The sequence below is a fragment of the Bos indicus genome, chromosome 19, assembly GCF_029378745.1.
Source record: "Bos indicus isolate NIAB-ARS_2022 breed Sahiwal x Tharparkar chromosome 19, NIAB-ARS_B.indTharparkar_mat_pri_1.0, whole genome shotgun sequence".
NCBI classification, from domain to species: Eukaryota; Metazoa; Chordata; class Mammalia; order Artiodactyla; family Bovidae; genus Bos; species Bos indicus.
Genome location: NC_091778.1, coordinates 52,794,206 through 52,821,138, shown reverse-complemented (window position 1 = coordinate 52,821,138; position 26,933 = coordinate 52,794,206). Strand labels below are relative to the sequence as shown.

Here is a 26,933-nt window from a genome sequence, read left to right as displayed (position 1 = left end):
CTTAAACACCCCACAACAAGTGCCCCCCGGGCCGCCCAGCACTGCCCCCTGCCCTGGCCACGTTCATTCCTGTCCCACCGCTTCCTCTGGCAGAGCCGGAGCAGGGACTGGGGGGCCTCTCGAGTACAAGCCCCCATCTGCTCACTGCCCCCCAAGCCCCGGGCTGGCTGTGGGGGAGCCCACAGGCCTTCAGGAACCCCCACATACCCAGCTCTGGGCGGCTGCTCCCGCGTGGCTCCGACTGCTGGACTAACCCCAGAGTCACCCTTCGTAGACCTTCCCCGAGCCTGGGGCACCTGGCCCCGGCCCCCCAGCTTGACCCTGGTGGAGGAAGGCAGGGACCCGGCGTGGACGCTGCCTACCGCGACACGCCAGACAGGCCGCTTGGGAGCTGGCTCCGGCCCGGCGTCCGCTGCCCTCATTTCCTCTGCCGGCTTCCTCTGCCGGGGGCGGGGAGGCCACGGCCGCCTGTCCTGCTGGTGCTGGTTCCTCTGCAAGAGGCAACCAGAGGCTGGAGAGCGAGGCCCAAGGTGCCCAGAGGAGGGCGCGCTGGTCCAGGCCGAGGCTGCCTCCCATCACCGCGGTCCAGTGAACGCGCGTGTTCAGAGGCGCTTACACACGTGTTCCCTCGCTTGCCTCCAAAGACGCCTCCAGGTGGGCAGGGCTGGCCCAGTTTACACAGAGGAGACGGAGGCTGGCACGAAGGCAGAGGCAGGCTCGGCCCCGGCCCAGGCCCCGTGGGGCTCAGAGCCGCCCTGCAGGAGTGCCCTGGGGCTGCTGTCAAAATGTGCCATAGACTGGGGTCTCAGTGCACAGGACCGTCTGATGCTCGGAGGCCGGACATCCCATGTGAGGGCCACGCTCCCTCCAGAGGCTCCAGGGCACGACCCTTCCCACCTCTCCCAGCTTCAGGCCTTCCTTGACTTGTGGATGCATCAGCCCACTTTGCCTCCATCATCACAGGGCACAGGACATCCTCGTCTCTCCCGAGTCTCCCCCAGCTCTCTTGGAAGGACCCCAGCCATAGATTTAGGCTTCCCTAAGCCAGGATGAGGGGCTTCCCTGGTGGCTCAGATGGTAAAGAATCCACCTGCAATGCAGGAGACCTGGGTTGGCAAGATCCCCTGGAGAGGGCATGGCAACCCCCTTGAGTATTCTTGCCTGGAGAATCCCATGGACAGAGGAGCCTGGTGGGCTACAGTCCATGGTCGCAAAGAGTTGGACACGACTAAGCAATGAAGCCAGGGTGGCTTCATCTTAACTTACGACAGCTCCAAATGCCCTATTTACAAACAAGGTCCCATCCTGAGACTCCAGGTGGGCATGAATCTAAGGGAATACTATTCCACCCAGGGACTTCCCAGGTGGCCACTAGCAGTAAAAAACCTGCCTGCCAGTGCAGGAGACATAAGAGACGTGGGTTCGATCCCTGGGTCACAAAGATCTCCTGGAAGAGGGCATGGCAACGCAGTCCAGTATTCTTGTCTGGAGAAAGAATCCCACGGACAGAGGAGCCTGACAGGCTATAGGGTTGCAGAGTTGAACACAACTGAAGCGACACGCATTCCACCCAGGCGCCCCCACCTAGGGGAGGTAGGGCATTAGGAGGATGGAGAACCAGCAGACATGCTCAAGGACAGTGACGGCAGGTGGAGGGGTCAAGGCTCAGCCCACCCTGGAAAGAGGTGGCCAGGTGACAGCAGAGAGTCCTTTAGGTCCAGCCACCGGGAGGGATGGCTCCAGGCTCCCCAAGCCTCAGGCCACCAGGACCCGGTGGCTCAGTCCATCAACTGACGTTAGAGCAGAGATGAGGCTGAGGGCCAAAGGTAAGGGTGGATCGGGTTCCCCCGCCAAGCCAAGCCCTTGACTGCCTGCCGCCAAGAGACCACAGCCTGGCCTAGGCTCTGTGCATCATACACACACATGAAGGCATCTGCGAGCATTCGTGTGTGTTCGCATGTGTGAGCCTGAGCACCTGCGTGTATAAAGCTGCACAGGAATGCGTGGGGGAGAAACAGCCCCTCTGAGAGAAAGGCATAGTCTGGCTTCCTAGAGAATGTTCCAGAATACAAAGAAATTGCCCTGGGGATACTGCAACCTTCCTCCTGCCCTGAGCTGGCCTACGCCCCCAGACTCAGCCCAATAGCTGCAGCTTCCACCCTGGGGCCAGCCTTTCTCGGGCATGGGGAGGGGCCGTGACACACGTCAAAGTGTTGGCTCTTAATGCCCTCCCCGCACTGGGCCAAGCCCGTCTGGGAGCATCTACCTTCAGCCAAGCCCACTGGCAGCAGGCAGTGAACAGTGGGCCACCAATTTCAAGAATTACCATGAGTGCATGGCCATCAACCATGGAGCGGGACCCCCAGGGCCGCAAGAACTCATTCCTGGGGTCCTTCTCAACACTCAAGTCCCCGAGTGTACCCGTCCCCATGCAGGTCAAACCATGCCTGGCCAGAACGCCCTCCCTGCGCCCTGTCCCCCAGCAATGCCTTCACCCCAAAGCCCGAGCCTGCCCAGCCCTGAGCCAGTGCAGCACACGCATTAATGCCAGTGGAGAGTGCTCCCGGCAGAGCCAGGCTCAGGGCAAGAATGTGGGCAGGCAGCAGGACGTGACCAAGAGGCTGGGGGATGCCCTGGCTTCCATGAGTTTCCTCAAACTCCAAGTCCCCCCAAATGGTCCACAGTGACCCCTGGCCCAAGGTAAGCCTTGAAGGGCGCTGCCTGGGGACTGGCCTGCACCCAGCACTCCAGTCACCCTCTGGGGTAGGCACCACAGTAATGCCCACCTCCAGATTAATGAACCAGATTAATGTTCCAGATTAAGAACCAGAGGCACAGAGAGGGCCATAGGATCAGGGAGGGGTTGGTCCACTACTTGCCCCAGGGGTCTTCAGACAGCTCCAGCCCTGGGCTGCAGAGCTCTGACTGAGGCCTGAGCCTGCCAGGCACCTGCTGAGGGCCTGGGCTGCACCCGGTCCTCCCAGGGCTTGAGAAGGTGAGAAAAAAGGGTGGCCCTCTGCCTCAGAGAGCGCCAGTGAGAGGCAAGCCCCGCCCCCTCAAGGCCACACCTCCCCCACCAGCTCCGCCCAGGTGCTCCTGGCTCCCACATGACACCCTCCTCACCCCTCAGTTCTTGGCTTCCATATCCCACCCACCCAGTCTCCTCAGAGTGAGGTTTCACCTATGTGGAGCTGAGTCTCAGAGAGGTTGAGTGACTGGCCCAAGGCCACACAGCACTGAGGTCAGAGGTCTGTGACTGCCCAGAAATCCCCCAAAGTCATCCACATCATGGGAAGAGCTGAACCCCAGAAGAGGCAGCCCTTCCAGATGCCCGCCTGTGCCAGCCTGTGGTCCCAGAAGAACATGCTCGGGCCTGGCCCCCTCCAGTGGCCTGCCCTGACCATCTCTTATAGGTGATGGTGGCCCAGGCAGGAGCTGAGTTTAAATAAGGTCCCCCAGCACCCATACTGCAATCAAGTACGTGCCGAGAGCCAGAGCCTCAAACTCAGCCCCCTTCACTCTCTACATAACTGCCACCATTGTCACCACCTCCATGGAGAACTACCAGAGCATCCATGACGGACACAGAGCTGTCAGTAGGCAACAAACCTGGCCTGGAGACACTCTGAGGACCCTCAGCCCAGGCCGGGTCCCTCTGTCCACCCCAGATGGACTGCAGAAACAAACTCTGAGATAGCCACAAACATGACTGTCCCCTGCCCTCTGAGTTTGGTGGATCCCAAGCAGGGTCCCCATTTAGACAGGAGTCAACCTCAAAAAAACCCATCTCTCCCCACTTTGGGGACAGAGGAAAGCCACATGCCACTGTGGCCTTGTCTCCATACACCACCCCCTCCAAAAGAGCAGCCAATGTTCATGGAGGGTCAGGTTTTCATCGGGTGCTTAACCCCTAACTGAGCCTGGTGTAGGCGCTGCTATCCCCTTTTACAGATGAGAAAACTGAGACTCGAGAAGGCAAGGGTAAGCAGGGGGACTCCAAGGGGTGGGAGCTGGGCTCTGAATGCTAGGCATTTAGCGGGAGGGCAGAGGACCCCACCTCTCCTCCTTCCCAATGCCCACATGGGGGCCAGCATGGAGCCCTGGAGTTTTGCACCCCGGCAGGCACGCACCTCTACCATCCAGGGGGCCCCTCCCACAGTGGGGCAGGGCTCTCCCCTCCATTCCACCTGAAAAGAGCAGACCTCCCCTTTCCTCCTGACAACTTTTTCCCCTGCTAAGTCCTTAAACTGACACATTATAATTACACTGATCACAGCTGTTAACAGAAACATTTGCAAAAGGAACAAGCCTAGTTGTTTCTCTAAGATGGGGGAAGGGTCTCGTGCTGGGACACACCCGAGTGTGTGTTTGGTGGGGGAGAGGGTACTGAACCCACGCAGGGCAGGTCTGGGCCCTACAAAGAGTGCAAGAGGCAGGGCGTGGGGGAGGGTGTCCCCCATCCCTGGGTCAGTCCTGGCACACACACCCCCACCCTGCCTATGGTTCCAAGGCTGGACCCACGCTGCCTGGAACACTGGCCCGGAGCCAGCTGGATACCTGTCCCAAAAGGCTGTCTGGGCCTGGGACTGACTGCTCAGGAGGGCCACCTCCACCCCCACCTCCAACCCCCGCCCTCAGAGTCCAGCAGGGCTGCCACTGCCAGGTTCGGGGCCATCCACCGGGACTCCATGTTCTTCAAGCTCTGGGAGTCGCCTTGGGAAGTTATTTCTGAGCCAGGGACACCCACATCCTCAGTCCAGTAGAGAAACCTGCCGTCTGCTCCCCTCCCCCAAGAGCAAATGCCTTCAGATGGGGCCGGACCCAGGGGACCCTGTGTATCACTGCACGAACTGGGCCCTACTCCAGGGAGGGAGACCCAGGAGAGCCCGTCATGTGCTCATCCGGCTTTGTTTTGGCTGGATTAGCCTGTGCCAGAGCCCCAGTGACAAGTGGGTGGGACTCTGGGCCCTTAGGCCACAGTTCCAGGGCAGGGGCTTATCTCCCACTAGGGCCAAGGAGGGGCAGGTGGTGGGGCCTATGAAGGCCGAGGGAAGAAAGTCTACCACCTTCTGGCGACAGAGGCAGGCCTTCAGCTGCCCCCAGCCCCACTGCCCACCATGGCGGCCCACTGCTGCCAGGAGGTCAGGCAGCCATGGGTAAACAGGCTGCCAGGGCCGCCAGCCTGGGGGAAGGGGGGAAGAACCCTGGCCCCATGTCCCCTGCAGCCAGCTTTGACAGCGCCACCTCGGCCTCATCCCTGTCCCGAGGGCCTGGGCATCCACTGAGGCCCATCTCTTCTGAGACTGTGCTCCGTGGGTCGACTACGGCTCCCAGCTCCCCATGCAGGCGGCTGGGTGGCCTGGCAGGGCTCTCCAGAACGCACTCCCAGCCTAGGGAGGAGCCTGCCACGCTAGTCCCAGCAAGGGGGTCCATGGGCCTGGGGCAGCAACACTCTCACCCCTCCCTGGAGCCCTTAGTCCTGGCTACCTCCTCCCCTGGACACCTGGCCCAACACGGGCCCTCCTGCCCCAGATACGCGAGATCGAAGCTTCCACGGGGACAGGCAGTGCCCCCACTGCCCAGCCCGGCTGCTGGAGGCCACAAGCAGGTGCCAACCCCTAGGCCTGCCCACCTCCGGGCCTCCAGGGGTTCCTGAGGGAAAGCAGTTCTGTCTGCAGCTCCTCTCAGAGAGAGGAAAGGGTTAATTTTCATGCAAAATAGAAAACCAGCGACTCAGGAAGCATCAATGTCCGCAGTTAGGCAGGTTAGGGGCAGCCGCAGCGGGCAGAGGGCTGGCAAGGGGCGCGGCCAGGGGACTCACCAGGGTCGAAGTGCGAGCTGAAGGCGAAGCTGGGGTTGAAGAAGGACGACGACATGGCCAGAGCCAGCAGCGCGGCTTGGCATCCCCCGACTGGCGCTGCGTTCAGCTCAGGACGCCCGAGGCCCGCACCGCGCCATCACCCGAGCGGCCGCCGCAGGTGCGAGCGCGCCTTGGCCGCGGCGCCCGCTCAGCACCCACAGCCGCAGCCGCGGGGCCGGCGGGGTGCGGGTGCGGGTGCGGGCGGCGGCGACAGACGAGGCGCCTCCCCCGGCCGGTGCAGTCCGAAAACACCGGCGGGAGCGCGCGCGCGGGGTCGGGGCGGCGGCGGGGGGGGGTTCCCTATCGGGCTGGGGGGGGCACGGAGACGCGCGCAGGGGGGACCCGAAGGCTGAGGGGGCATGGAAATGCGGGGGGGACAAAGTCACGGGGGGGACACAGATGCAGAATGGGAAATCCGGAGACGCAGGGGTGGCACGGAGGCTGGGGGGCACGGAGGCTGGGGGGCGCTGGGAGGCGGAAGGTGCACAGAAACGCGGGGAGGGTATACTGAAGCCTGAGGGGGGCTCAGTGACGCGGGATGGGAGACCCAAAGGCTCGGGGGCACGGATAATGGGGAAGGGGTCCGTGGAGGCGAAAGGTGCGGGGGGAGTGGGGGCGGGACGGAGACTCGGGAGGGGGCCACCTGGAAGCGCGGGGGTGGGCAAAGAGGCGTGGGGAGGAGGAGCGGGAAGGCGGGGGCACGGCTGCGCGCGCGGGGGTGGGCACGGTGGCACGCAGGAGCAATACGAAAGCGCGCGCGGGGTGGCCGGGAGGCGCGGGCCCCGGCACGCGTGGGTCGGGGGCTGGCATGCGGCCTGCACACGCCGGTTTCCGAGGCAGCTCCGGTCCTGCCCCGCGCCCTCTGGGCGGCGCCCGCGCCGGCAGGGTGGGAGGTGGGGGTGCTATTTTTGCACAAACCGCCCGCGCCTGTGCCACTCTGCGACAACCGTGGAGAAGGAGCCGCCGCCCCCGCCCGGGAGGGAACAGCGCCGGGTGTTTAGGGCGGGCGCGGCGGCGCCGGGCACCGAGGAACAGTCCCCTCCCCGCCGGCCGCGCGCCCTGCCGCGCCATCTTGCGCGGCTGCGGCGGCTGCGGGAGGGCCGGCGGGCTGAGAGCCCAGGGGGTTGGGGACCGGCCCCTCCCCACGCCCTGGGAGCGGAGAGAGTTACAGTGTAGCTGGGATTTGAGTTTTATGTAACTTGGGTCACTCACTCTACATCCATCCATTCATTCTCTGGCCAGATGAGCAAAGCCGCTTGGTTGATGCGCAGCTGGAGGACAGCGGGTGTGGGGGCCGGGAAGGCTTTGGGGAGAGCAAGGATCAATGGCACAGGGGTGGGCAGGGAAAGAAAGGATGGTGAGGATCAGCCCTCAGGAGAGGGTGCCAGGACACATTCTTCTTTACCTTAAGGGGGCTTGTTGTGTAGACAGTTCCCCCCTGGGCAAAGGACGGGACCTCCTTTCCTCTCAGACTTGTCGGGTCCGCTGCCATGGGCGGTCCCAGGCCCCTCAGGCCTGTGGAGGAGCATGAGGCATCTTACTGGCCCTGATGGTGTGGCCACTACTCTAAGCAGCTTTGCCCTACAGGCCTCAATTGAGGTGGAAGGAGCTCCTCTCCGAGGTGGCCAGTGGGAGAGGCAGGGACCCAGGCAGGTTGGGGGGCAAGGACGGCTGAGGGCTGTGATCTAGGAGCGTGCAGTGTTGAGGGGGCTAGATCCCCGGTGGAGGTCTCCCCTCCCCACCCAGGAGGAAAGCCCAACACTGCCCACTCGCATACCACGGGCCTTGTCTCTGCCCACCAGGAAGGCGCCCCAGACACCTGGACCCCGATGCAGCCGGGGGACTCTCTGGGGACAAGCAGGGGAAATGCCCAGTGGCCCTAAGTTGACCCTATTCATGTTCTCACAGCCAGCCTCAGTGACCAGGGTCAGAAGACCCTCTGTGCAAACCTCTGTGACAGGCTGACGTGTGAACACACACGTGTGTGCACACACGGGCACACAGAAGGCCAGACCCCAGGGGCATTAGGGTTGCAGATGTCCTCCGGGGTCCAGGTAGGGCAGGACAAGGCCACCAGGGCTGCAGGCCCAGCACTGTCACTGCGTCAGACCCGAGGGACACCTTCCCCTGCCCGAACCAGGAGCCCTGCTGTTTCCACGACGTGGTGACTATCGAACCAGGGGTGCCCTGAACCCCCTACCATTAGTCCAGTCCTCTGACCAGTGATTCCGGTGTGTGGCTGGCCACCAGCACTCACTGACAACCAGCGAGGGTGCTGGAAGACTGGGGCTGGAACTTAGTGGGGAGGGCTTATCTGTGCTCTTCCCGTGGTTGGGACAGAACTGCTGTGCTTGCAGGGTCCCCTGAGTCCAAGGCCTCCAGGCCAGCCATGAGCCTGACCCTCCGTTGGCATGACAAGGTCTAATGGACAGGATGGGGTGCTGGGCCCTAGGCAGGGCAGAGGTGAGCAGCTCAGTGCATGGGGCTCTCTCCTCAGCCTCAGGACCTGAGGGCCTGTCCCCAGCACAGGTGCATGCGTGCACACACACACGTCTCTGAGAAAAGACAGAGAGGGTAGAAACTCGAGCCCCAGGGGCAAAGCCCCCGCACTGAGAGGCTGGCTTGTCCACTGCTGGGGCCAGGGAGCGCAGGCGTGACGGCTCACAGGGTGCCCAGTGGCCAGCCTGCCTCAGGACTCCCTTGAGAGAGGTCCCTGAAGATGTGGCCGCCCGCCTAGGGAAGCGAGGCGCCCCGGAGCCCTCCGCCACCCAGGCAGGAGCCAGGCCCAACGGGCACCCCACACCAAGAGACCACTGCCTCGGGCACCTCCACCCTCAAGGCCAGGCTGGTGGGGCTGCTGCTTCTCTCTCATGGACCTGGGGCACCTGGGCCCGTGGAGACAGAGGCCTTGGGCAGGAGCCTCAGGGAAGACAATATGGGGTCAAGAACAAGCCGGGTATAGTAGGGGGAGGGCACCTTCCCTAGAAAGAGCTGCCCCCCAGGGGGTCTGGGCCCAGAGAATGTCCAAGAGGCCCTGGGACAGAGGGGAGAGGCCTCACATGTCAGGAACGGCACAGGCGCCAGACTAGGGCATCAGGGGAGTGAGGGAGGCACCACAGGACACCGAAAACTTTTAACAACATCCATCACCAGATAGATACACAAAGCGTGGTGGGTCCATACAGGGTAGTGTTGGAATCAGTGAAAAGGAGTGAAGCGGGGGCTTCCCTGGTAGCTCAGTGGCCAAAAAAAAAAAAAAATCCACCTGATAAAGCAGAAGACATGGGTTCCATCCCTGGTCCGGAGAGATCCCACATACCGTGGTGCAGCTACGCCCACGCACCACAGCTACTGAGCCTGCGCTCTAGAGCCCAGGAGCTGCAGCTGCTGAAGTCCATGCACCTGGAGCCTGTGTTCTGCACCAAGAAGCCGCTGCAATGGGAAGCCTGCACACTTTAGCCAGAGGGCAGCCCCGCTCACTGCAACTGGAGAAAAAGCCCGCACAGCAACAAAGACGCAGCACAGCCAAACGTAAATAAAGAAAAACTTAAAGGGATGGAGCGCTGACATCACTACCGCATGGATAAACCTCAGAAACAGTGCTCAGTGAAAACAGCAAAAGGGCAAAACCCACAGGAGTCCACGTATAGGAAAGACCTAGCCTGCTCAAACCTATGGAGACAGAAAGAGGACTGACACTTGCCAGAGGTCCAGAGGACGAGAAAATGGGAGTATAGAGCCTCTTTGGGGGTGTTGAAAATGTTCTGGGATTTTATAGAGGTGATGGTTGCACAACCTGGGACTAGAAAACACTGATATGTAGGCTCTAAAATGGTCAGCTTCACAGCATGTGAATTATATCTCAGTAAAGCTGTTAAAACGGAGAAGGCAATGGCACCCCACTCCAGTACTCTTGCCTGGAAAATCCCATGGACGGAGGAGCTTGGTAAGCTGCAGTCCATGGGGTCGCTAAGAGTTGGACACGACTGAGTGACTTCACTTTCACTTTTCACTTTCATGCATTGGAGAAGGAAATGGCAACCCACTCCAGTGTTCTTGCCTGGAGAATCCCAGGGATGGGGGAGCCTGGTGGGCTGCCGTCCATGGGGTCGCACAGAGTCGGACATGACTGAAGCGATTTAGCAGCAGCAGCAGCAGCAGCAGCAAAGCTGTTAAAAAACAAACTTGGCCATCGAGGTAACTGTTATTTTTGCAATATCTTAGAGACAGGAGACATGGGTTCCATCCGTGGTCCAGGAAGATCCCACATACTGCATATTATGCAATATCTTAGAGAATCAAAATTATTGAGAAAAATCCATGATGAGCTACATATCCCACATTTGAATCAAGGCAGGAGTAGAAACTACTGAGCCATCTGGAGCCTGAGGCCAGGGAAGCTCAGGACTGCTCACCTGTCAGCCTGACACCCCTTAAATCCACAGCCCAGGGGCTTCCCTGGCAGCCCAGTGGTTAAGAATCTGCCCTGCAATGCAGGGGACACCATTTTGCTCCCTGGTCTGGGAGGATCCCACATGCTGCCAAGCAACTAAGCCTGTACATGCCACGATTACTGAGCCTGCGCCCTAGAGCCCATGGGCTGCAACTACTGAAGCCCAAGCACCTAGAGCCCATTGCTCTGCAACGAGAGAAGTGGCCACAATGAGAGGCCTGCGTGATGCAATGAAGAGCAGCCCCCACTCACGGCAACTAGCAAAAACCAGCCTGCAGCAACAAAGACCCACCACAGCCAAAGAATAAAATAAACAGATCTTAAAAAAATAAAATCCAGGCTTCCCTGGTGGCTCAGTGGTAGACTCTGCCTGCCACTGCAGGAGACATGGGTTTGACCCCTGATCCAGGAAGATCCCACATGCTGCAGAGCAACTAAGCCTGTGCATACCACAAAACTACTGAGCCTGTCCTCCAGAGCCCGGGAGCCATAGCTACTGCAGCCCGTGCACCTAGAACCCACGCTCTGCAACCAGAGAAGCCACTGCCGTGAGAAGCCTGTGCACTGCAGCTAGAGAGTAGCCCCCACTCACCACAACTAGAGAAAAGCCCGTGTAGCAACAAAGACCCAACACAGCCATAAAAAAGAAAAAAAAAAAAAAAACCACAGCCCTGTTGGGCACCTGGCCAGCTTAGGGGATGCAGCTGCCTTTGTGTCCCTCCGGGCTCCAGGCCTGCATCCTACTCAGGTCCTCACCTGAGGCTTGGGGACGGGATCAGATTGGAGAGGGGCTGGGGTGGGGGCCAACAGCAGGTGGAGACAGGTCAGAAGCAGGGTCCCATGAGAGGGTCCCTGGGAAAGAAGGGGCTGCTGGGGCGGGGCTTCAAACAACTGAAATGGATGCTCTCTCAGTCTGGAAGGCAGAAGTCTAAAACCGAGGTGTGAGCAGGACTAGTCTCCCTCCAAAGGTCCAGGGACAGGCCCTTCCTGCCTCTCCCAGCTCCTGGTGGCTTCCGGCTCTCCTTACCCATGGCCACATCATTGCAACCTCTGCCTCTATCCCTCCATCGCCACGTGGCCCTCCCCGCTCCTGTGTCACTCTTATAAGGACCCAGTTGCTGGATCAGGGCCCCTCCTCACCTAGTGTGACCTCGTCTTAAGGGTCATGTTGGCAAAGACCCTGTTTCCAAACAAGTCCCCATTCAAAGTCTTGGGATTAGGACACAGACATACATTTCGTGGTAAAGGACACAGGGGCAGGGCCATGGGGACAGCCAGCACCTCTTGAGTCCTTCCTATAACAATAACTCACACCAGCATCTCTGCATGAAAGGCCACCTTAGATTCAGCTCTCAAAACCACATGCTGGGCACTGAAGGACAGGGCCCCAGGGGCACCCCTACCTGCCAGGACCTCACCCTGCTGGGAGGCTCCCTTGGCCCACCCCCTTCCTGAGGCACAGGGATGTGACTCCTACCTGGGGTGGGGGCGGGAAGCAGATGTCCTTTGTGGTAATCACAGGTCCCCACCTCCACCTCTGTGTACCCAGGAGGGGTGCGGCTGCCAAGGGGAAAGGCCGGCCCCCACCCACACTTGACCAGGGATAGGCCCCAGCCTCGGGAGAACCTGTCTCCCACAAGCCCGCCTACCGCAGCTGTGCTCTGCGAAGTGGGGGTAAGCGGGGTTCCAGCATTTGCCAAAGAGCCCTCAGAAGGCAAGTGCAGCTGCCAAGGGTACCCTGCCCCGCCCCCCGGAAGTGGGAGATGTTGCCTGGTATTCCCAGCCAGCCGGGGGGAGACACCAGGCCCTGAGGAGACTGTGCCTTGAAAGAGCTTTGTGCTTACATAAAAACGGCTCCCTGGAAGAGAAGAGCTAATTCTTCTGGGTCTAACACATCACGGGGCAGGACCGCACTGCAGGTTTCCGCAGGGGTTTCCAGGTTCAGCAGGAGGGGCCCAGAGCAGGCCATCCCCCTCCTGCCATGTTGTTCCAGGCAGGCCCGGTGATGGCGGGTAGGCAGTGTCAACCCCACAAAGGCCTGAGTGCCCAGAGCCTCCCAAGGGGGCAGTGCCTGCAGAGCCTGAGCACAGGGGACAGCGGTGTCCCCAGAGCTGGACCCTGTGGCCCCTTCAGATCCAGCTCAGCCCAGAGTGAGGCCAGTAAGCTGCGGCCAGGGCTTCAGGAGGGGGCGGAGGGTAGGGGGGCGGCCCGACAGAAATGAAACGGGAGGGGCTGCCTGGGCGACTGGCCATCTGTCAGCTCTGGCTGGTTCTTTCCAGGAGCCCGCCCACCCCTCCCCACCCCTCATCTTGTGGCCTGGGCAGGGGTGGGCACGGACAGGGCCTTCCGGAAGATGCCGCGGAGGAAGTGCTCAGACAGTATAAGAGAAGCCATTTTAACATGAACAATTCCGTGGTGTTTAGCGCATTCATGATACTGCCACCACCACTCTCTAGTTCCAGAACATTTCACGATTCCAAAATAAACCCCGTACCCATTACACAGTGAGTCCCCATTTCCCAGCAAGGCCCCCACCCCGCCACAACCATCAGGCTGCCCTCTGTCTCTGTGGGTTTACCTCTTCTGGACATCGTGTACAATGGGCATCACAGACAACGTGACCTTTTGCAACCGGCCCTTTCCATTTGGCGTGAGGCTGTCGAGGCTCGTCTGTATGGTAGTGTGCCGGTGCCTCATTGCTTTCATGCAAATAACATTCCACTTGATGGACAGACACATCGAGCAATGTCCATGACGCCTCCTGCAGGACCAGAGCATGTCGGGCATCCAGGCTAGGCTGGGAAGCTTTAGGGCAACCCTTTCAGAGAAGAACGTGGCAGGACCGTGGAAACTTCCATCGTTCATCCTGGTCCTCCCACTCTGGTCTCCCATGGTGTCTCCGATGACAGAAGTACTGGGACCTGCAACTTCCTTGACGGCCCAGTGGTTTAAGGTTCTGCGCTTCCGTTGCAGGGGGCAGGGGTTCCATCCCTGGTTGGGGAACTAGAGCCCACATGCCCCGCAGTGTGGCCAAAAAAGAGAGGAAGAGAAGCACTAGGACCTGTTCTAGATTCAGCAGCAGCAGGTGGTCAGTCAAGGAAGTTCTAGAGCACCCGCAGCTTGCTGGCCTTACATCACAGCAGAGTCCGGTGATACATGATGAGCTCTTGTGCAGGGAAAGCAGATCACTGAACTATATGAGCGCCACATAAAATGACGGGGGTAGAGACCCCCGCAGAGGACAGCTGGTGATGAGGGGTTGCAGAGTCTGCACAGACGTCTGTGCCACTAGGGGCACCGCTCTGTGAAACCCTGCGGCTGAGAAAGCAGGCATGGCCAGAGGGGCTCTCGGCAATGCCTCCTTCTCTCACTCTGTCCTCACCCTGGAGACCGCCCTATGAGGTCCCTACCCAGGGAGAGAGGCCAGCCCTGCCTGGGGTCACACAGCCCTGTTCCCTGTGCCTGCCGGAGCCATCTTCCCTGACAGAGACCTCCCTCTCCTCCCCTTGCCTTGAAGGCCAACCCTGGCATGGCTTCCCGGCCCCCCGCAGTGACCCAGAGACAAAGGACAGCTGCCCGGCCTGGCTTCTCACCAGAGGAGGTCAATGGTCCAGCCTTCTGCTGCCGCCTTGGACACGTTGGCCAGCCTGGGTCATCTCCTGGACCACCACCCCCTCCCACCCCTACGAGGCCAGCAGGCAGGGTGGGACCTCTTGGGACAGACAGGAAGTCCACTTGCTCACCCTGGGCTCAGGGAGGCCACGCACTGCTGATGGTCAGCCTCTGATGGTCAGTCTGCCCAGCCCGGTAAGGGCGTACCAAGTGCCAGCAAGCCCCTGGGGGTAGTCAGTGCCAGGCTGGAGTGCCTGGGAGGGATGGGGGACAGCTGCAGCCCCAAGCAGTAAACAGGCCAAGTGGCTGCAGGTATAAAAGCTGGAGCCCCCCACAGCCCCTCAGCACCCCCAGCCCGACCCGCCTCCCCAGAGCCCTCAAGGGAAGCCAGGTGGAGGTGACCCCTGCCTGGGGAGGGGAGGTGTGGGCGCCCGGCTGGGCTGGAGCTGCCCAAGCTGCGCTCTGGGAGCTTGAGGCCTTGTCTTCTGCAGGATGAAGGGAGGTCATGAGTGCTAGAGGACCCCAGGAGGTCTCGGGGGTGGGCAGGAAAAGGAGGAGAAAAGAGAGGGGTGGCCCCGAGGCAACTGGATCTACAGGGGTGGGCACATGTGTGCACGCACGTGCCTATGTGGGTCTCTGAGAGCATGGCTGTGAGGTGGGGTCAGCAGTGGGAGACTGAGACCACCTCACAGGGCTCCTGGTGCTGAGTGGAGGAAGGGCCTGGCAGAACAGAGACTCCAAAACCCCCGGACCCGCCGACTCTGGCAGGCCCACCAAGCCAGTTCTGGGCCCCATGCCCATCCCAGTGGGCCCCACTGCCTCCACCACCCCTGCTCACCTCCCCCTCACCCATGAGGCCTTTATCACTCAACATCTGAATTTGTGATCACTCTCAGGTGCTAGATGCAGACCTCAGCCCCAAGAAGGCCAGGCCCCTGGGCGGTCCAGGGTGGTCTGGGGTCAGGGGAGGGCACTGCCCGCTTTGGAGGGGGCATCCAGAATGCAGCAATATTGGGGATATGTAGGGGTCTGGGGGCACTTGGCTAGGCCTTCCAGCTACAGCCAGCTTTGGCTGTGGAGGGCAGTGAGGTGGGAGGAGAGGGTGGAAGGCCTTTTCAGGGGGAAGGAGGAGGAGGGCAGGGTTCTTGCAGGCACTGGGAGCACCCCAGGAGGCTGGGTAGGGGTTGCAGGGCTGGCTCTGTGTGGTACCTTGTAGCCCCCTCCCCAGTCCACTCCCCGCCCTGACTAGGCGTGCCAAGTGAGACTCCATCCCAGGCCGTGGACCAGGCACTATAAATACACTAACTGCAGCCCCGTGGCCCCTGCCGTCCCCAGCTCTGATCCCAGGCTCCCCTGCCTTCAGGGCAGGGTGTGGAGATGCCCAGATGGCAATGGGGTGGGAAGATGGTGGTAAACAGCCCCACCCAGGGCTCCCACAGCACTCTGCAGTCAGCATGTTAAGCCCAGGCTTGGCCAGACCTGGCGTGGAATTCGGCCCAGTTCCACCTCCAGAAGAGGGTGACATTGGCCCCAGGCAGGGCATCCCTTCCCTCCAGGATGGACCCCAAGATTCCAGGGTAGAGGGGAGAATCAGGGCCACAGCTCAGGATGCAGGCTGGCAGTGTCTGTCCTGTCTCTAAGGCCCCGGCCTGCCCCTGATCCCAACTGACCGCCCCTGCCCCACCTCCCAGACTGGCTGTAAGAACTGACCATTATGAGTGACACGTGGAGGACCTAGCTCCAGGCTCCCCACAGGGTCCGACACCCTTTCCCTACCATCTCCTTCCCTCCTGGCTCCTTGCAGGACCCTGCAAAGGGGCGGAGGTGGGCAGGGGTCTCCCCATGTCACAGATGAGGAGCTTGAGGCCCAAAGCAGCTGGGGGAGGGCCATGCCCAGGGTCAGGAAGTAGGACACAGCCCTGGGCTGCATTCAGCCCTCCCTGCCCCCTGCCGCAGCAACTTTGCAACCTTTGACCCGGGGCTTCTCTACTGGGAGAAAGTCTCTTCCAGCCACTGCCCGACTGGCTTTCACCCTAAAGGTCAAGGAGTTGCCTCTCCTGGCGGCAGAGGCAGATTCCAGAAGGCTCCACCAACTTCGGAGAGGGCCAAGGAGCCTCTGAAATAGCTGCTCTGCTACAAGCCCCAGAACCAACCCACCCTGGGGACAGCAACCCAAGAGCACTGTGGGTCACAAGCTGCAACTGTTGAGGCACAGGATGGCCTGGTCCCTGCCTGCCAACCCTCGGCCTGTGTCCAGACCCACATGCCCAGCCGGAGTCCTAGCCTAACCCAGTGGCTCCTGCCTGACTCTCCCGGAAGTGGGGAACCGTGCCCTGCACACACACCCTCAGGGCAGATGCACCGCCCTCCTGAGGACCTGAGAGCGGGGCAGGGCCATCCTCCTGGAGCCCTTCTGGGTCTCACTCAGTCCAGAACCAGCTTGAGACCGTCCTGCACACAGCACGCCTCCCAGCTGGCAGTTCCTGTCCAGCCAGGATGACCAGGGCCCACTGGTCTGGGGCCTGGAGAGAGAGAGAGACTGGCCCTGGGCCCTGAGTCCTGCAGGAGGAGCTGGTGCTTCAGGTAACCAGGAAGGCTTCCCAGAGCGGGCAGCTTTGAGATGAGCCTTGAAGGATGGAGGAAGTTACCCAGCAGCGCCTAGGGGTCAGACAGCGCCACCCCCACCTCTTGGGAGCAGAGCAAAGGACCTCGCATGCATCACTAAATGTCTTGGAGCCTCAGTCTCTTCTGTGTAGAGGTGTAACACCTCAAGGTGGCTAGCTACCAAGAGGCAGGGCTCAGACACGTCTTTCTCAAGGCCTGGGCACGGGGGCCTCTGCAAGGCTGGGACCCCAGGTACTAGGACAGCTGACCCCGCCTGGCTTTCTGTCAGGTGTCTGTCAGTCTGACCACGCCTGTCTTTCTGCTGCCCTTGGACCTGAGGCACCAAGGTACTACCTGTCTCGGACTACCCTGCCCCCTGTGGACGCAGGAGCCCCTGGGCTGGGGGAGGGCACAGGAACCGCGGGCCGGGTCCCAGGGCAGGAGTCTCCCTCTGAGCCCAGGCCCTGCTGGATGACACACCCATCCATTCCCAGGCTCCTTCAGATACATCAGTTCTTCCAGTACATGCAGAAGTTCCAGGCCTCAGGGCAGCTGGACAGCGTCATCCTCAAGGCCTTCCAGACCCTGGACAAGGACCAGAGCAGCTTCATCGAGTGAAATGAGATAAAGTAACAGCCAGAGCCAGCGACAGGGGGTCCTGAACCCTGGGGCCCTTCCCAGCCTATGGCTACCATGCCCACTCCAGAAGACCTGGTACCCCCTGGGGCTCCAGCAGGCCTTGTGGGAGATGGGGCCAGGCCAGAAACAGCACTGGGCCCAGGCCCAGAGACCCCTCTGAAGCTGGGCCTCAGTATCCCCACTGTAAAGTGGGGAGCACCTCATAAGCCATCGGGCAACAGCCAGATGCCCCCTCAGTTCTGACCTGAGCCCACCCCTGACCCTAGGCACACCCTGTCCACCATCCCCAGCAGGGGACCCACCACTGATGGATGAGGAGGCTGAGGCCGTGATCCAGGGGGCTGACACAGATGGGGATGGGAGGATTGACTTTGAAGGTGGGGCAGCAGAGATGATAGGGGCAGGAGAACCTCTCAGTACCTTCCTGCCCCCCAACCCCTCCATCACTCACACTCAGGCAGTTAGCTCCACGTCCAGTGCCCATCTTGGCGCAGAGCTGACCAGGCTCCCCACTGCCAGGCATGGACCCCACCCCCCGAAGCTGCAGCCACCTGTGGTGGTCACCATCATCCCCAATTCACAGATGGGGAAGCTGAGTCTGGGGGATGCTGAGTAGGCTGAGGCATTTCACTGGGTCCAGGGAAGCTGCTGCAAGTTTCTGAGCAGAGGAAGGATGGCCCAAGCTGGCTTTGGGGAAGGTCAAGGGGACACAGAAGATGGGGGGTGTGGTTCCTGAGATGTGCAGAGGAGGTTTGAAGCAGGGACCAGGACCTGAGAAGCTGCAGAGGTGGGTGCAGAAGAAAGGAGGTTGCCCAGGAGGAATGGCATTCGGGGGGCTTGCAGGCCTTCTTTGGAGCTCCCCATGGCTGCTCTGGGGATCTGCATCATCTTGCTGCCCACCCACCCTCCCCAGATGTTGACCCCAAGCCTGGAGGATGACCCTGGGAACAGGCAAGCACGGGCCAGAGCCCCAGACAGGCTGGGGGTGGTGCCTGTCCCCACCACCCCCAGCCTCCACTTTCTGCCCTCAAATGCCAGCAAAACTTGACCTGTAGGTGGTCATGAGACTTAATCGAGGGGCAGTCTGGCCAAGGGGTCCATTTAGGACAAGCCTCCCAGCCTCTCGAGGCCTCAGTTTCCCCACTGAAGGTGGGACGGTCATAGGAGCACCTGTTCTGAGGCTGTGAGGGGAGGGTCCATCGTAAGACCCAGGGTGGGCAAACACATTACCACCAAGCAGGCTGGACACAGGGCGCGTGGCAGCAGTGAGGGGCGCTCGGGCAGCCAAGTCCTTCCTGCTCCACACCCAGGACTCGGGAATACAGGATGCAGGGGTCTCCTGCACTGTGGGGTCTCCCATCATAAAGGAGGCTTCCGTGGGGCCTGCAGGCCTTGGAGAGGTACAGCCAGGGGGTTTTTTACTAGAAAATCTGTCTCCTGCTCTAGAATTTCCTGAATTGATCAAAAAGGAGAAAATTCCAAAGAAGAAGTAGCGCCATGCTCAGCTCCGGTCAGCCGAGTGTCCCCCAAGCAGCATCATGGGATTCGAGAGGCCCTGTGGAGAAGGCCATGGCGGTGGACACAGCTTGGGCCAGGAAAATGGAAGAAAAACAGCATGGAATGAACTGAAGCTCATATATTTGTCAGGGGTGTGCAGCATCAGCTGGGGTGGGGTCGTGAGTCTCTGGGTGGCAGGTAGGGAGCAGAGCGGCACGGCGGGTACAGGAGTGAAAATGGGAGGCTGAGGGATGGTGCGTCCAGCCTCTGCCCCTTCTTGTTCCTACACCCTTGGACGGTGGCCCCTCCTCCAGCCCCGACCCCTTCCAGATGGATCAGCCCTCCCAGCTCAGTGCTTTCTGGGCCCAGACCCGTGCCACCCACCCCCGCATACCCCCGGCCCCAGGCTCCCCTGGGCTCTGCACAGGCTGCTCACCAGGCTGGGTCCAAGGCCACCTGGAGTCCACAGTGAGGGGACAGCATCAGCCCTGCCCTCTGGACAAGTCCAGGGCTCAGATCTCTGCTTCCTCCTCCTCCCCATGAGACCCCCTCCCTTCTCCTCAAGCCCTCCCTCCTGGAGGAGTCCCCCCCCCACACCTGGCCTGCCCCAACCACTGCTCCACCCACACCCGCCCACCTGGTGGGCTCCCATCTTGCAGTTTCAGCATCTCTCTCCAGTACTCCAGACCCCTGCATCCATTCTGGCTACATGACGCCCTGTCTCGTGGGATGGAGGCGTCTCAGACTGCACCTGCCCAAGGCTGAGCTCCCAGCCTCCTCCCAAAGCCCCACCCTTGGTCTTCTCATCTGTTAGAACCATGTCGTTCCTTGGCTTTCAGGCCGGGAACCCTGTGGTCACCGTGCAGAGAGGGTGTGGGTGTGCTCCCCACTTCATCCTGGGGCTGGTGGCTGGGACAGCGCTGGGCCCCCATCTCAGCCCCCTGCGTCCACGGGGGTGTGGTGGGTTCTCTCCTCACAGCCGCCATGGGACTCCAGGCCCCCTAGGGTGGAGGGGCCACAGGTGGCTGGGTCACCGCAGGGCGAAGGTACTGCCCTCGGGAGCCCCTGAGGTGGGCTATTGCAGGCGTGGCAGCCCGTGAGCCAAACAGCTGTCATCCTAGCTCCTCCCCTTTAACACCCGCCTGTAAGGCAACCCCGCTGCCTCTGCCCTCCACACGCATCCAGAGCCCCACTTCCGCACCATCCAGGCCACCACCAGCTCTTGCCTAGATGACCACCTTGGGCTCCCAACTGCCCTCCCCGCCTCCACCCTCCAACAATGGGCTCTCAACATAGCAGCCAGAGAGGTTCTTTTAAAATATAAGTCAGACCTGTCACTCTCTTGGAACTTTCCAGAGGCTCCCCTCTCATGCAGTTGAACCAAATCCTTGGGATGCCCGCATGCTCCCTGACTTCAGACCCTCCCACCCTCACTGCAGACACACTGGCCTCCCCACTGCTCCCCAGACAGGAACCAGGCTGCCCGAGAGCCTTTGCGTGGCTGTACCATGCTTCCGTAGGCATCTGCATGACTAACTCCCTCATCTCCTATGTTTTCCTCAAATGTTACATCTCAAAGAGGCCAACCCTACCCTGTCCCACATTCCACTCTCTTGCCCAGCATCCCACATTCTTCTTGCTCTGTTCTCTCCATAGCGCTCCCGTCTCCTAATATACCACATGCACACGTGTCAGTTGCTTCCGTCCTGTCTGACTCTTTGCCACCCTGCGGCCCATAACCCAGCAGGCCCCTCTGTCCATGGGATTCTCCAGGCGTGAATACTGCTGTGGATTGCCATGCCCTTCTCCAGGGGATCTTCCCAACCCAGGGATCAAACCTGTTTCTCCTGCATTGGCAGGCAGGTTCTCTACCACTAGCAACAGCTGGGAAGCCCCTAATATAACACATCACTTGCTTATATATTGTTTATTATGAGCAAGCAAAGCATCATGGGTTCTGAGATTCCAGAAAGGAAAATCCAAGAAGTGAGCCTGACACTGGCACAGGGTCCCTGCCAAGGTTTGAAGCTGATTTAAGACGCTTGCTTCTTGGAAGAAAAGCTATGACAAACCTACACAACGTATTAAAAAGCAGAGCCATCACTTTGCCAACAAAGGCCTGTGTAGTCAAAGCTATGATTTTCCCAGTAGTCATGTATTGATGTGAGAGTCAGACCATAAAGAAGGCTGAGCACCAAAGAATTGACACTTTCAAACTGTGGTGCTGCAGAAGACTCTTGAGAGTCCCTTGGACAACAAGGAGATCAAACCAGTCAATCCCAAAGGAAATCAACCCTGAATATTCATTGGAAGGACTGACGCTAAAGCTGAGGCTCCAGTACTTTGGCTACCTGATGTGAAGAGCTGACTCATTGGAAAAGACCCTGATTCTGGGAAACATTGAGGGTAGGAGGAGAAGGGGACAACAGAGGATGAGATGATGGCATCACTGATTCCATGGAAATGAGTCTGAGCAAACTCCGGGGATGGTGAAGGATAGGGAAGCCTGGCATGCTGCTGTTCATGCAGTTGTAGAGTCGGACACGACTGGGCGACTGAACAACAGTGAAGGAGAGGCTGAGTGGCTGAGGAGGGCGTCCAGTAGTCTCCTGGGTCTTCAATATCTACTAGAGAGGAGGGTCTTTGCTTGTGGGTCCTATGGGGCTAGGAGTGAGGGGTGAGGACAGGAGTACCAGGTCAGTCCTCACAGAGACGAGCCCAGCCTCAGCCAGCCCAGTCCCTATCCTAACTGCTACTAGAGCAAAAGTAATTCCCCTGAACTAAGGTCCAAATTCAGCTCAACGCAGACCACACCTGACCACACTCATTCATCTGCATGTTGTCTGTGGCTGGTTTCATGCTATGCTTAACTAGAAGGTCACAGAAAGGCTTAAAAAAAAAAAATCACAAAGATACAACATGCAAATGCCATGTAGAGAAAGCTGGTGTGGCTGCTACCATCAGACGAAGGATACTTTAAGGCAAGATGCACTGCTAGACAAAGAGGGACGGTTTGTAAAGATAAAGGGTCAACACCCCATCAGGAAGACACACTGCTCTAAATTTGTATGCACCTACTAACATAGCCTCCAAACACATAAAGCAAAAATGGACCAACTAATATGAAAAAGAGGTGATGCAAAATCACTGTTGGAAAGTTTAGCATTCCTCTCTTAGGAACTGATAGAGCAAGTAGGAAAGAAATCAGTAAGGATAAAGCACAATGAATTAACCAGAGGAGCTAGAAAGCCAAAGAGATTTTTCTTTGGAGGCTGAGGCCTAAGAGATGACCCTCCACCCAGGGTATAGTGCCACCCAGCCCACTATCCCTACCCAGGGAACAGGAATGGCATCTCAGTCCCCCTCCTTTGAGGCACACCTGAGCAGGAGGAACAGTCCCAGCAAGGCAGGCCCCCCACCCCACCCGCACCATTGTAGCCTCTCAGGGACACGTTTTCACCAGCTGGGACGTGTGGGATGCCACCACAAGGCCAACGGGCAGGTTATGGGCAGGACAGAGACCCTGGATGACACAAAAGCCCAGACCAGTTATGTCAGGAGCAAATTATTATGGGAGACAACAAAAACTTGAATAAAAGTAAAGTGAAGAGCTCGAATAATATTAGGTTGGTGCAATGTAATTGTGGTTTCAGACCGTGAATTTTAACTTATAACTAGGCTCAAACACATCTTTATTAATCAAAATAGGAACCATTACAATCAACACATTTCTGCCAACGAGAAACAAGTTTGTTTATTCCCATGGCATAAAAATCGGTGCTTCAGATTCGACGAACTCTTACAAAGCATTTTCTGCCTTCTGTTGGTTGTGAAAGCATTCTCCCTGCAAAAAGCTGTCAAGACCCTTGAAGAACTGGTAGCTGATTGGTGAGAGATCAGGTGAATATGGTGGATGAGGCAAAACTTTGCAGCCCAGTTCATTCAACTTTTGAAGCGCTGATTTTGTGACGTGCAGTCGAGTGTTGTTGTGCAGCACGGGGCCCTTTCTGCTGAGCAATGCCAGCTGCAGGCACTGCAGTTTTCAGGCATCTCATCAATTTGCTGAGCATACTTCTCAGATGTGATGGTTTCACCAAGACTCAAAAAGCTGGAGTGGATAAGATGGGCCACAAGCCATTGAACATTGACCGTGACCGTTTTTGGAAGTGCTTTAGAGCTTCTTCTCAGTCCAACCACTGAGCCGGTTGTCATATCAAATCCATTTTTTGTCGCACGTCACAACCTGATCATGAAATGGTTCATTGTTGTTGGGTAGAGTAAGAGAAGATGACATTTCCAAACAACGATTTTTCTGGTTTGTGGTCAGCTCATGAGGCACCCGCTTATCCAGCTTTCACCTTTCCAATTTGCTTCAAATGCTGAATGACCAGAGAATGGTTGACATTGAGTTCTTCGGCAACTTCTCATGTAGTTGTAAAAGGATCAGCTTCTATAACCTCTCAATTGGTCATTGTCAACTTCTGAGGGCCAGCCCCTGCACGCCTCAGCTTCAAGGCTCTCATCTCTTTTGCGAAACGTCTTGAACCACTACTGCACTGTACGTTTGTTAGGAGTTCCTGGGCCAAATGCATTGTTGATGTTGCAAGTAGTCTCTGCTGCTTTACCATTTTGAACTCAAATAAGAAAATTGCTCAAATTTGCTCTCTAATACCATTTCCCTAGTCTAAAATAAATATAAAATAAATAGCAAGTAATGTCACTAGCAAAAAAAAAAAAATGAGAAATGTGCATTAAAATGATATATAACATAACTACATTTATTTAAGAATATATTCCAATATCAAACAGCAACGTTCAACAATGTAAAACCTCAATTACTTTTGCACCAACCTATTAGAAGACTATAATCAGATTGATTATATTCTTTGCAGCCAAAGATGGAGAACCTCTATACAGTCAGCAAAAACAAGACCAGGAGCTGACTGTGGCTCAGATCATGAACTCCTTATTGCCAAATTCAGACTTAAATTTAAGAAAGTAGGGAAAACCACTAGACCATTCAGGTATGACCTAAATCAAACCCCTTGTGATTATACAGTGGAAGTGAGAAATAGATTTAAGGGACTAGATCTGATAGAGTGCCTGATGAACTATGGATGGAGGTTCAGGTTCGTGACATTGTACAGGAGACAGGGATTAAGACCATCCCCATGGAAAAGAAATGCAAAAAAACAAAATGGCTGTCTGAGGAGGCCTTACAAATAGCTGTGAAAAGAAGAGAAGCGAAAAGCAAAGGAGAAAAGGAAAGATATAAACATCTGAATGCAGAGTTCCAAAGAATAGCAAGGAGAGATAAGAAAGGCTTCCTCAGCGATCAATACAAAGAAATAGAGGAAAACAACAGAATGGGAAAGACTAGAGATCTCGTCAAGAAAATTAGAGATACTAAGGGAACATTTCATGCAAAGATGGGCTCGATAAAGGACAGAAATGGTATGGACCTAACAGAAGCAGAAGATATTAAGAAGAGGTGGCAAGAATACACAGAAGAACTGTACATAAAAGAGCTTCACGACCCAGATAATCACGATGGTGTGATCACTCACCTAGAGCCAGACATCCTGGAATGTGAAGTCAAGTGGGCCTTAGAAAGCATCACTACCAATAAAGCTAGTGGAGGTGATGGAATTCCAGTTGAGCTATTTCAAATCCTGAAAAATGATGCTGAAAGTGCTGCACTCAATATGCCAGCAAGTTTGGAAAACAGCAGTGGCCATAGGACTGGAAAAGGTCAGTTTTCATTCCAATCCCAAAGAAAGACAATGCCAAAGAATGCTCAAACTACCGCACAATTGCACTCATCTCACACACTAGTAAAGTAATGCTCAAGATTCTCCAAGCCAGGCTTCAGCAATACGTGAACCGTGAACTTCCAGATGTTCAAGCTGGTTTTAGAAAAGGCAGAGGAACCAGAGATCAAATTGCCAACATCCGCTGGATCATCGAAAAAGCAAGAGTTCCAGAAAAACATCTATTTCTGCTTTGACTATGCCAAAGCCTTTGACTGTGTGGATCACAATAAACTGTGGAAAATTCTGAAAGAGATGGGAATACTAGACCACCTGACCTGCCTCTTGAGAAACCTATATGCAGATCAGGAAGCAACAGTTAGAACTGGACATGGAACAATAGACTGGTTCCAAATAGGAAAAGGAGTATGTCAAGGCTGTATATTGTCACCATGCTTATTTAACTTATATGCAGAGTACATCATGAGAAACACTGGGCTGGAAGAAGCACAAGCTGGAATCAAGATTGCCAGAAGAAGTATCAATAACCTCAGATATGCAGATGACACCCTTATGGCAAAAAGTGAAGAGGAACTAAAAAGCCTCTTGATGAAAGTGAAAGAGGAGAGTGAAAAAGTTGGCTTAAAGCTCAACATTCAGAAAACTAAGATCATGGCATCTGGTCCCATCACTTCATGGGAAATAGATGGGGAAACAGTGTCAGACTTTATTTTTTGCGGGGCTCCAAAATCACTGCAGATGGTGATTGCAGCCATGAAGTTGGAAGACGCTTGCTCCTTGGAAGGAAAGTTATGACCAACCTAGACAGTATATTGAAAAGCAGAGATATTACTTTGCCAACAAAGGTCCATCTAGTCAAGGCTATGGTTTTTCCAATGGTCATGTATGGATGTGAGAGTTGGACTGTGAAGAATTTGGAGCTGAGCTCCAAAGAATTGATGCTTTTGAACTGTGGTGTTGGAGAAGACTCTTGAGAGTCCCTTGGACTGCAAGGAGATCCAACCAGTCCATCCTAAAGGAGATTAGTCCTGGGTGTTCATTGGAAGGACTGATGCTAAAGCTGAAACTCCAATACTTTGGCCACCTCATGCGAAGAGTTGACTCGTTGGAAAAGACCCTGATGCTGGGAGGGATTGGGGGCAGGAGGAGAAGGGAACGACAGAGGGTGAGATGGCTGGATAGCATCACGGACTCGATGGACATGAGTTTGAGTGAATTCCGAGAGTTGGTGATGGACAGGGAGGCCTGGCGTGCTGCGATTCATGAGGTTGCAAAGAGTCGGACACGACTGAGCGACTGAACTGAACTGAAGAGGTGAGAGAGTGTAAGATGCAGAAATTGGTACAGAAGGGCACCCAGCCTGTTCTCTGAACAGAAAAATGAATGGATGGATGAACAAACAAATGAAGAGATGAATGAAAAGCTGTAAATCAGAATGTGGGGAGTCAGGCACCATCTTCCTCATAGGAAAGCCACCACTGTCCATTTCCTGGCTGCTTCTCTGGCTGTCAAGAAGGCCATCCCCCTGTCCCACCAACTCTCTCTGAAAGCCACCCCCAAGTGTCTGTCTTCCCTTGTGCTGAAAACCTCGCTTGCAAAAATACTATAGTTTAGTAATTTACAGCTGTCTCCCCCTAGCAACTCCCAATAACAGCTTCAGCTAAAACTATATTTTGGGGGAGGATTAGAGGACCCAAAAGTATGTCAGAACAGGCTGCTTCTCCCAGAGCTGGTCCCTGCCCAGTCCCCAGGGCCCCCGGCCTGGAGACCAGCAAGCAGCCAGCTCCCTCTGCCTGTGTGGCCGCTTGTTGGGGAGGGGCAGGCCCAGCATCTGAAGCCAGGAAGGGCCGGGCCCGGGGCGGCCCTGCTCTTTCACTGCTGCATCTGGCTCCAGCCCCAGGTTCTGCGAGCAATCAGCTCTGGCACGAAGGAAGGAAGCAGCCGTCCTGTGCAGATGAGGAAACTGGGGCCCCAACACCCCAAGGCAGGGACAGGGGTGCCAGGAGGGCCTCGGGTCAGCGCTCCTGTGAGCTCCTTCAGGCCTGTGGGGAGTCTGGCTCTGCCCTTGTGGCTGTCAAGACTGAGAGTGACTGCTGCCGGGACCCATGCCAGTGAGAGCCCAACCCCCAGGACCTTCTGAGAGTGCAGGAGGGGCACCACCTCCACCAGGGCCAGCCCCTGCAACCCCACAAGTGCCAGCTCTCCCCAGTGGCCTGGCCTAGCACCCTCGGCCAGGGTAGTTGCAGTGGCAGAGTGCCTGGCAGGGGGGAGGGGGAGGTGAGTCCCCAGAGGAGGAGCCTCCCCTTTGCTGCCCTCTAGCTCCCTTGCCCAGCCCTTCCAGGATAGGTCTCTACCCTTCTCAGGGCAAGGCTGGTTCAGGGCTCCAGGCTGTCACACCTCCAGGGAGTGTCCTGACTGGGGGAAGGAAGGACAGGGCCTCAGGGAGGCTGGCTGGTTTTCTAGCCATGAAAGCAAGAACAGCAGCCTGTGCAAGGGT

At 57.5% G+C, this 26,933-nt stretch overlaps 2 protein-coding genes across 3 annotated transcripts in view; one reads left to right on the top strand and one right to left on the bottom strand.

Annotated features, from left to right (window-relative positions):
* Window positions 1-6,028, bottom strand: part of AATK (apoptosis associated tyrosine kinase) — a 39,525-nt gene extending 33,497 nt beyond the window's left edge. Inside the window, exon 1 of one of the 2 annotated variants that reach the window (XM_019981297.2) lies at window positions 5,822-6,028. In XM_019981297.2, coding sequence (XP_019836856.2) covers window positions 5,822-5,876 — 55 coding nt within the window. In that variant the 5' untranslated portion in view covers window positions 5,877-6,028. Of the gene's footprint in view, window positions 1-207; window positions 337-5,821 lie in introns of those variants that run through there. The other variant, XM_070773925.1, reaches the window with a different exon arrangement.
* Window positions 6,029-15,242: 9,214 nt separating this feature from the next.
* On the top strand, window positions 15,243-17,982 carry PVALEF (parvalbumin like EF-hand containing). Its single transcript, XM_070773921.1, is given in 3 exon segments — window positions 15,243-17,158; window positions 17,435-17,467; window positions 17,469-17,982. Coding segments are annotated over 3 exon segments (507 nt in total). The 5' UTR covers window positions 15,243-17,000; the 3' UTR covers window positions 17,785-17,982.
* Window positions 17,983-26,933: the final 8,951 nt, after the last annotated feature.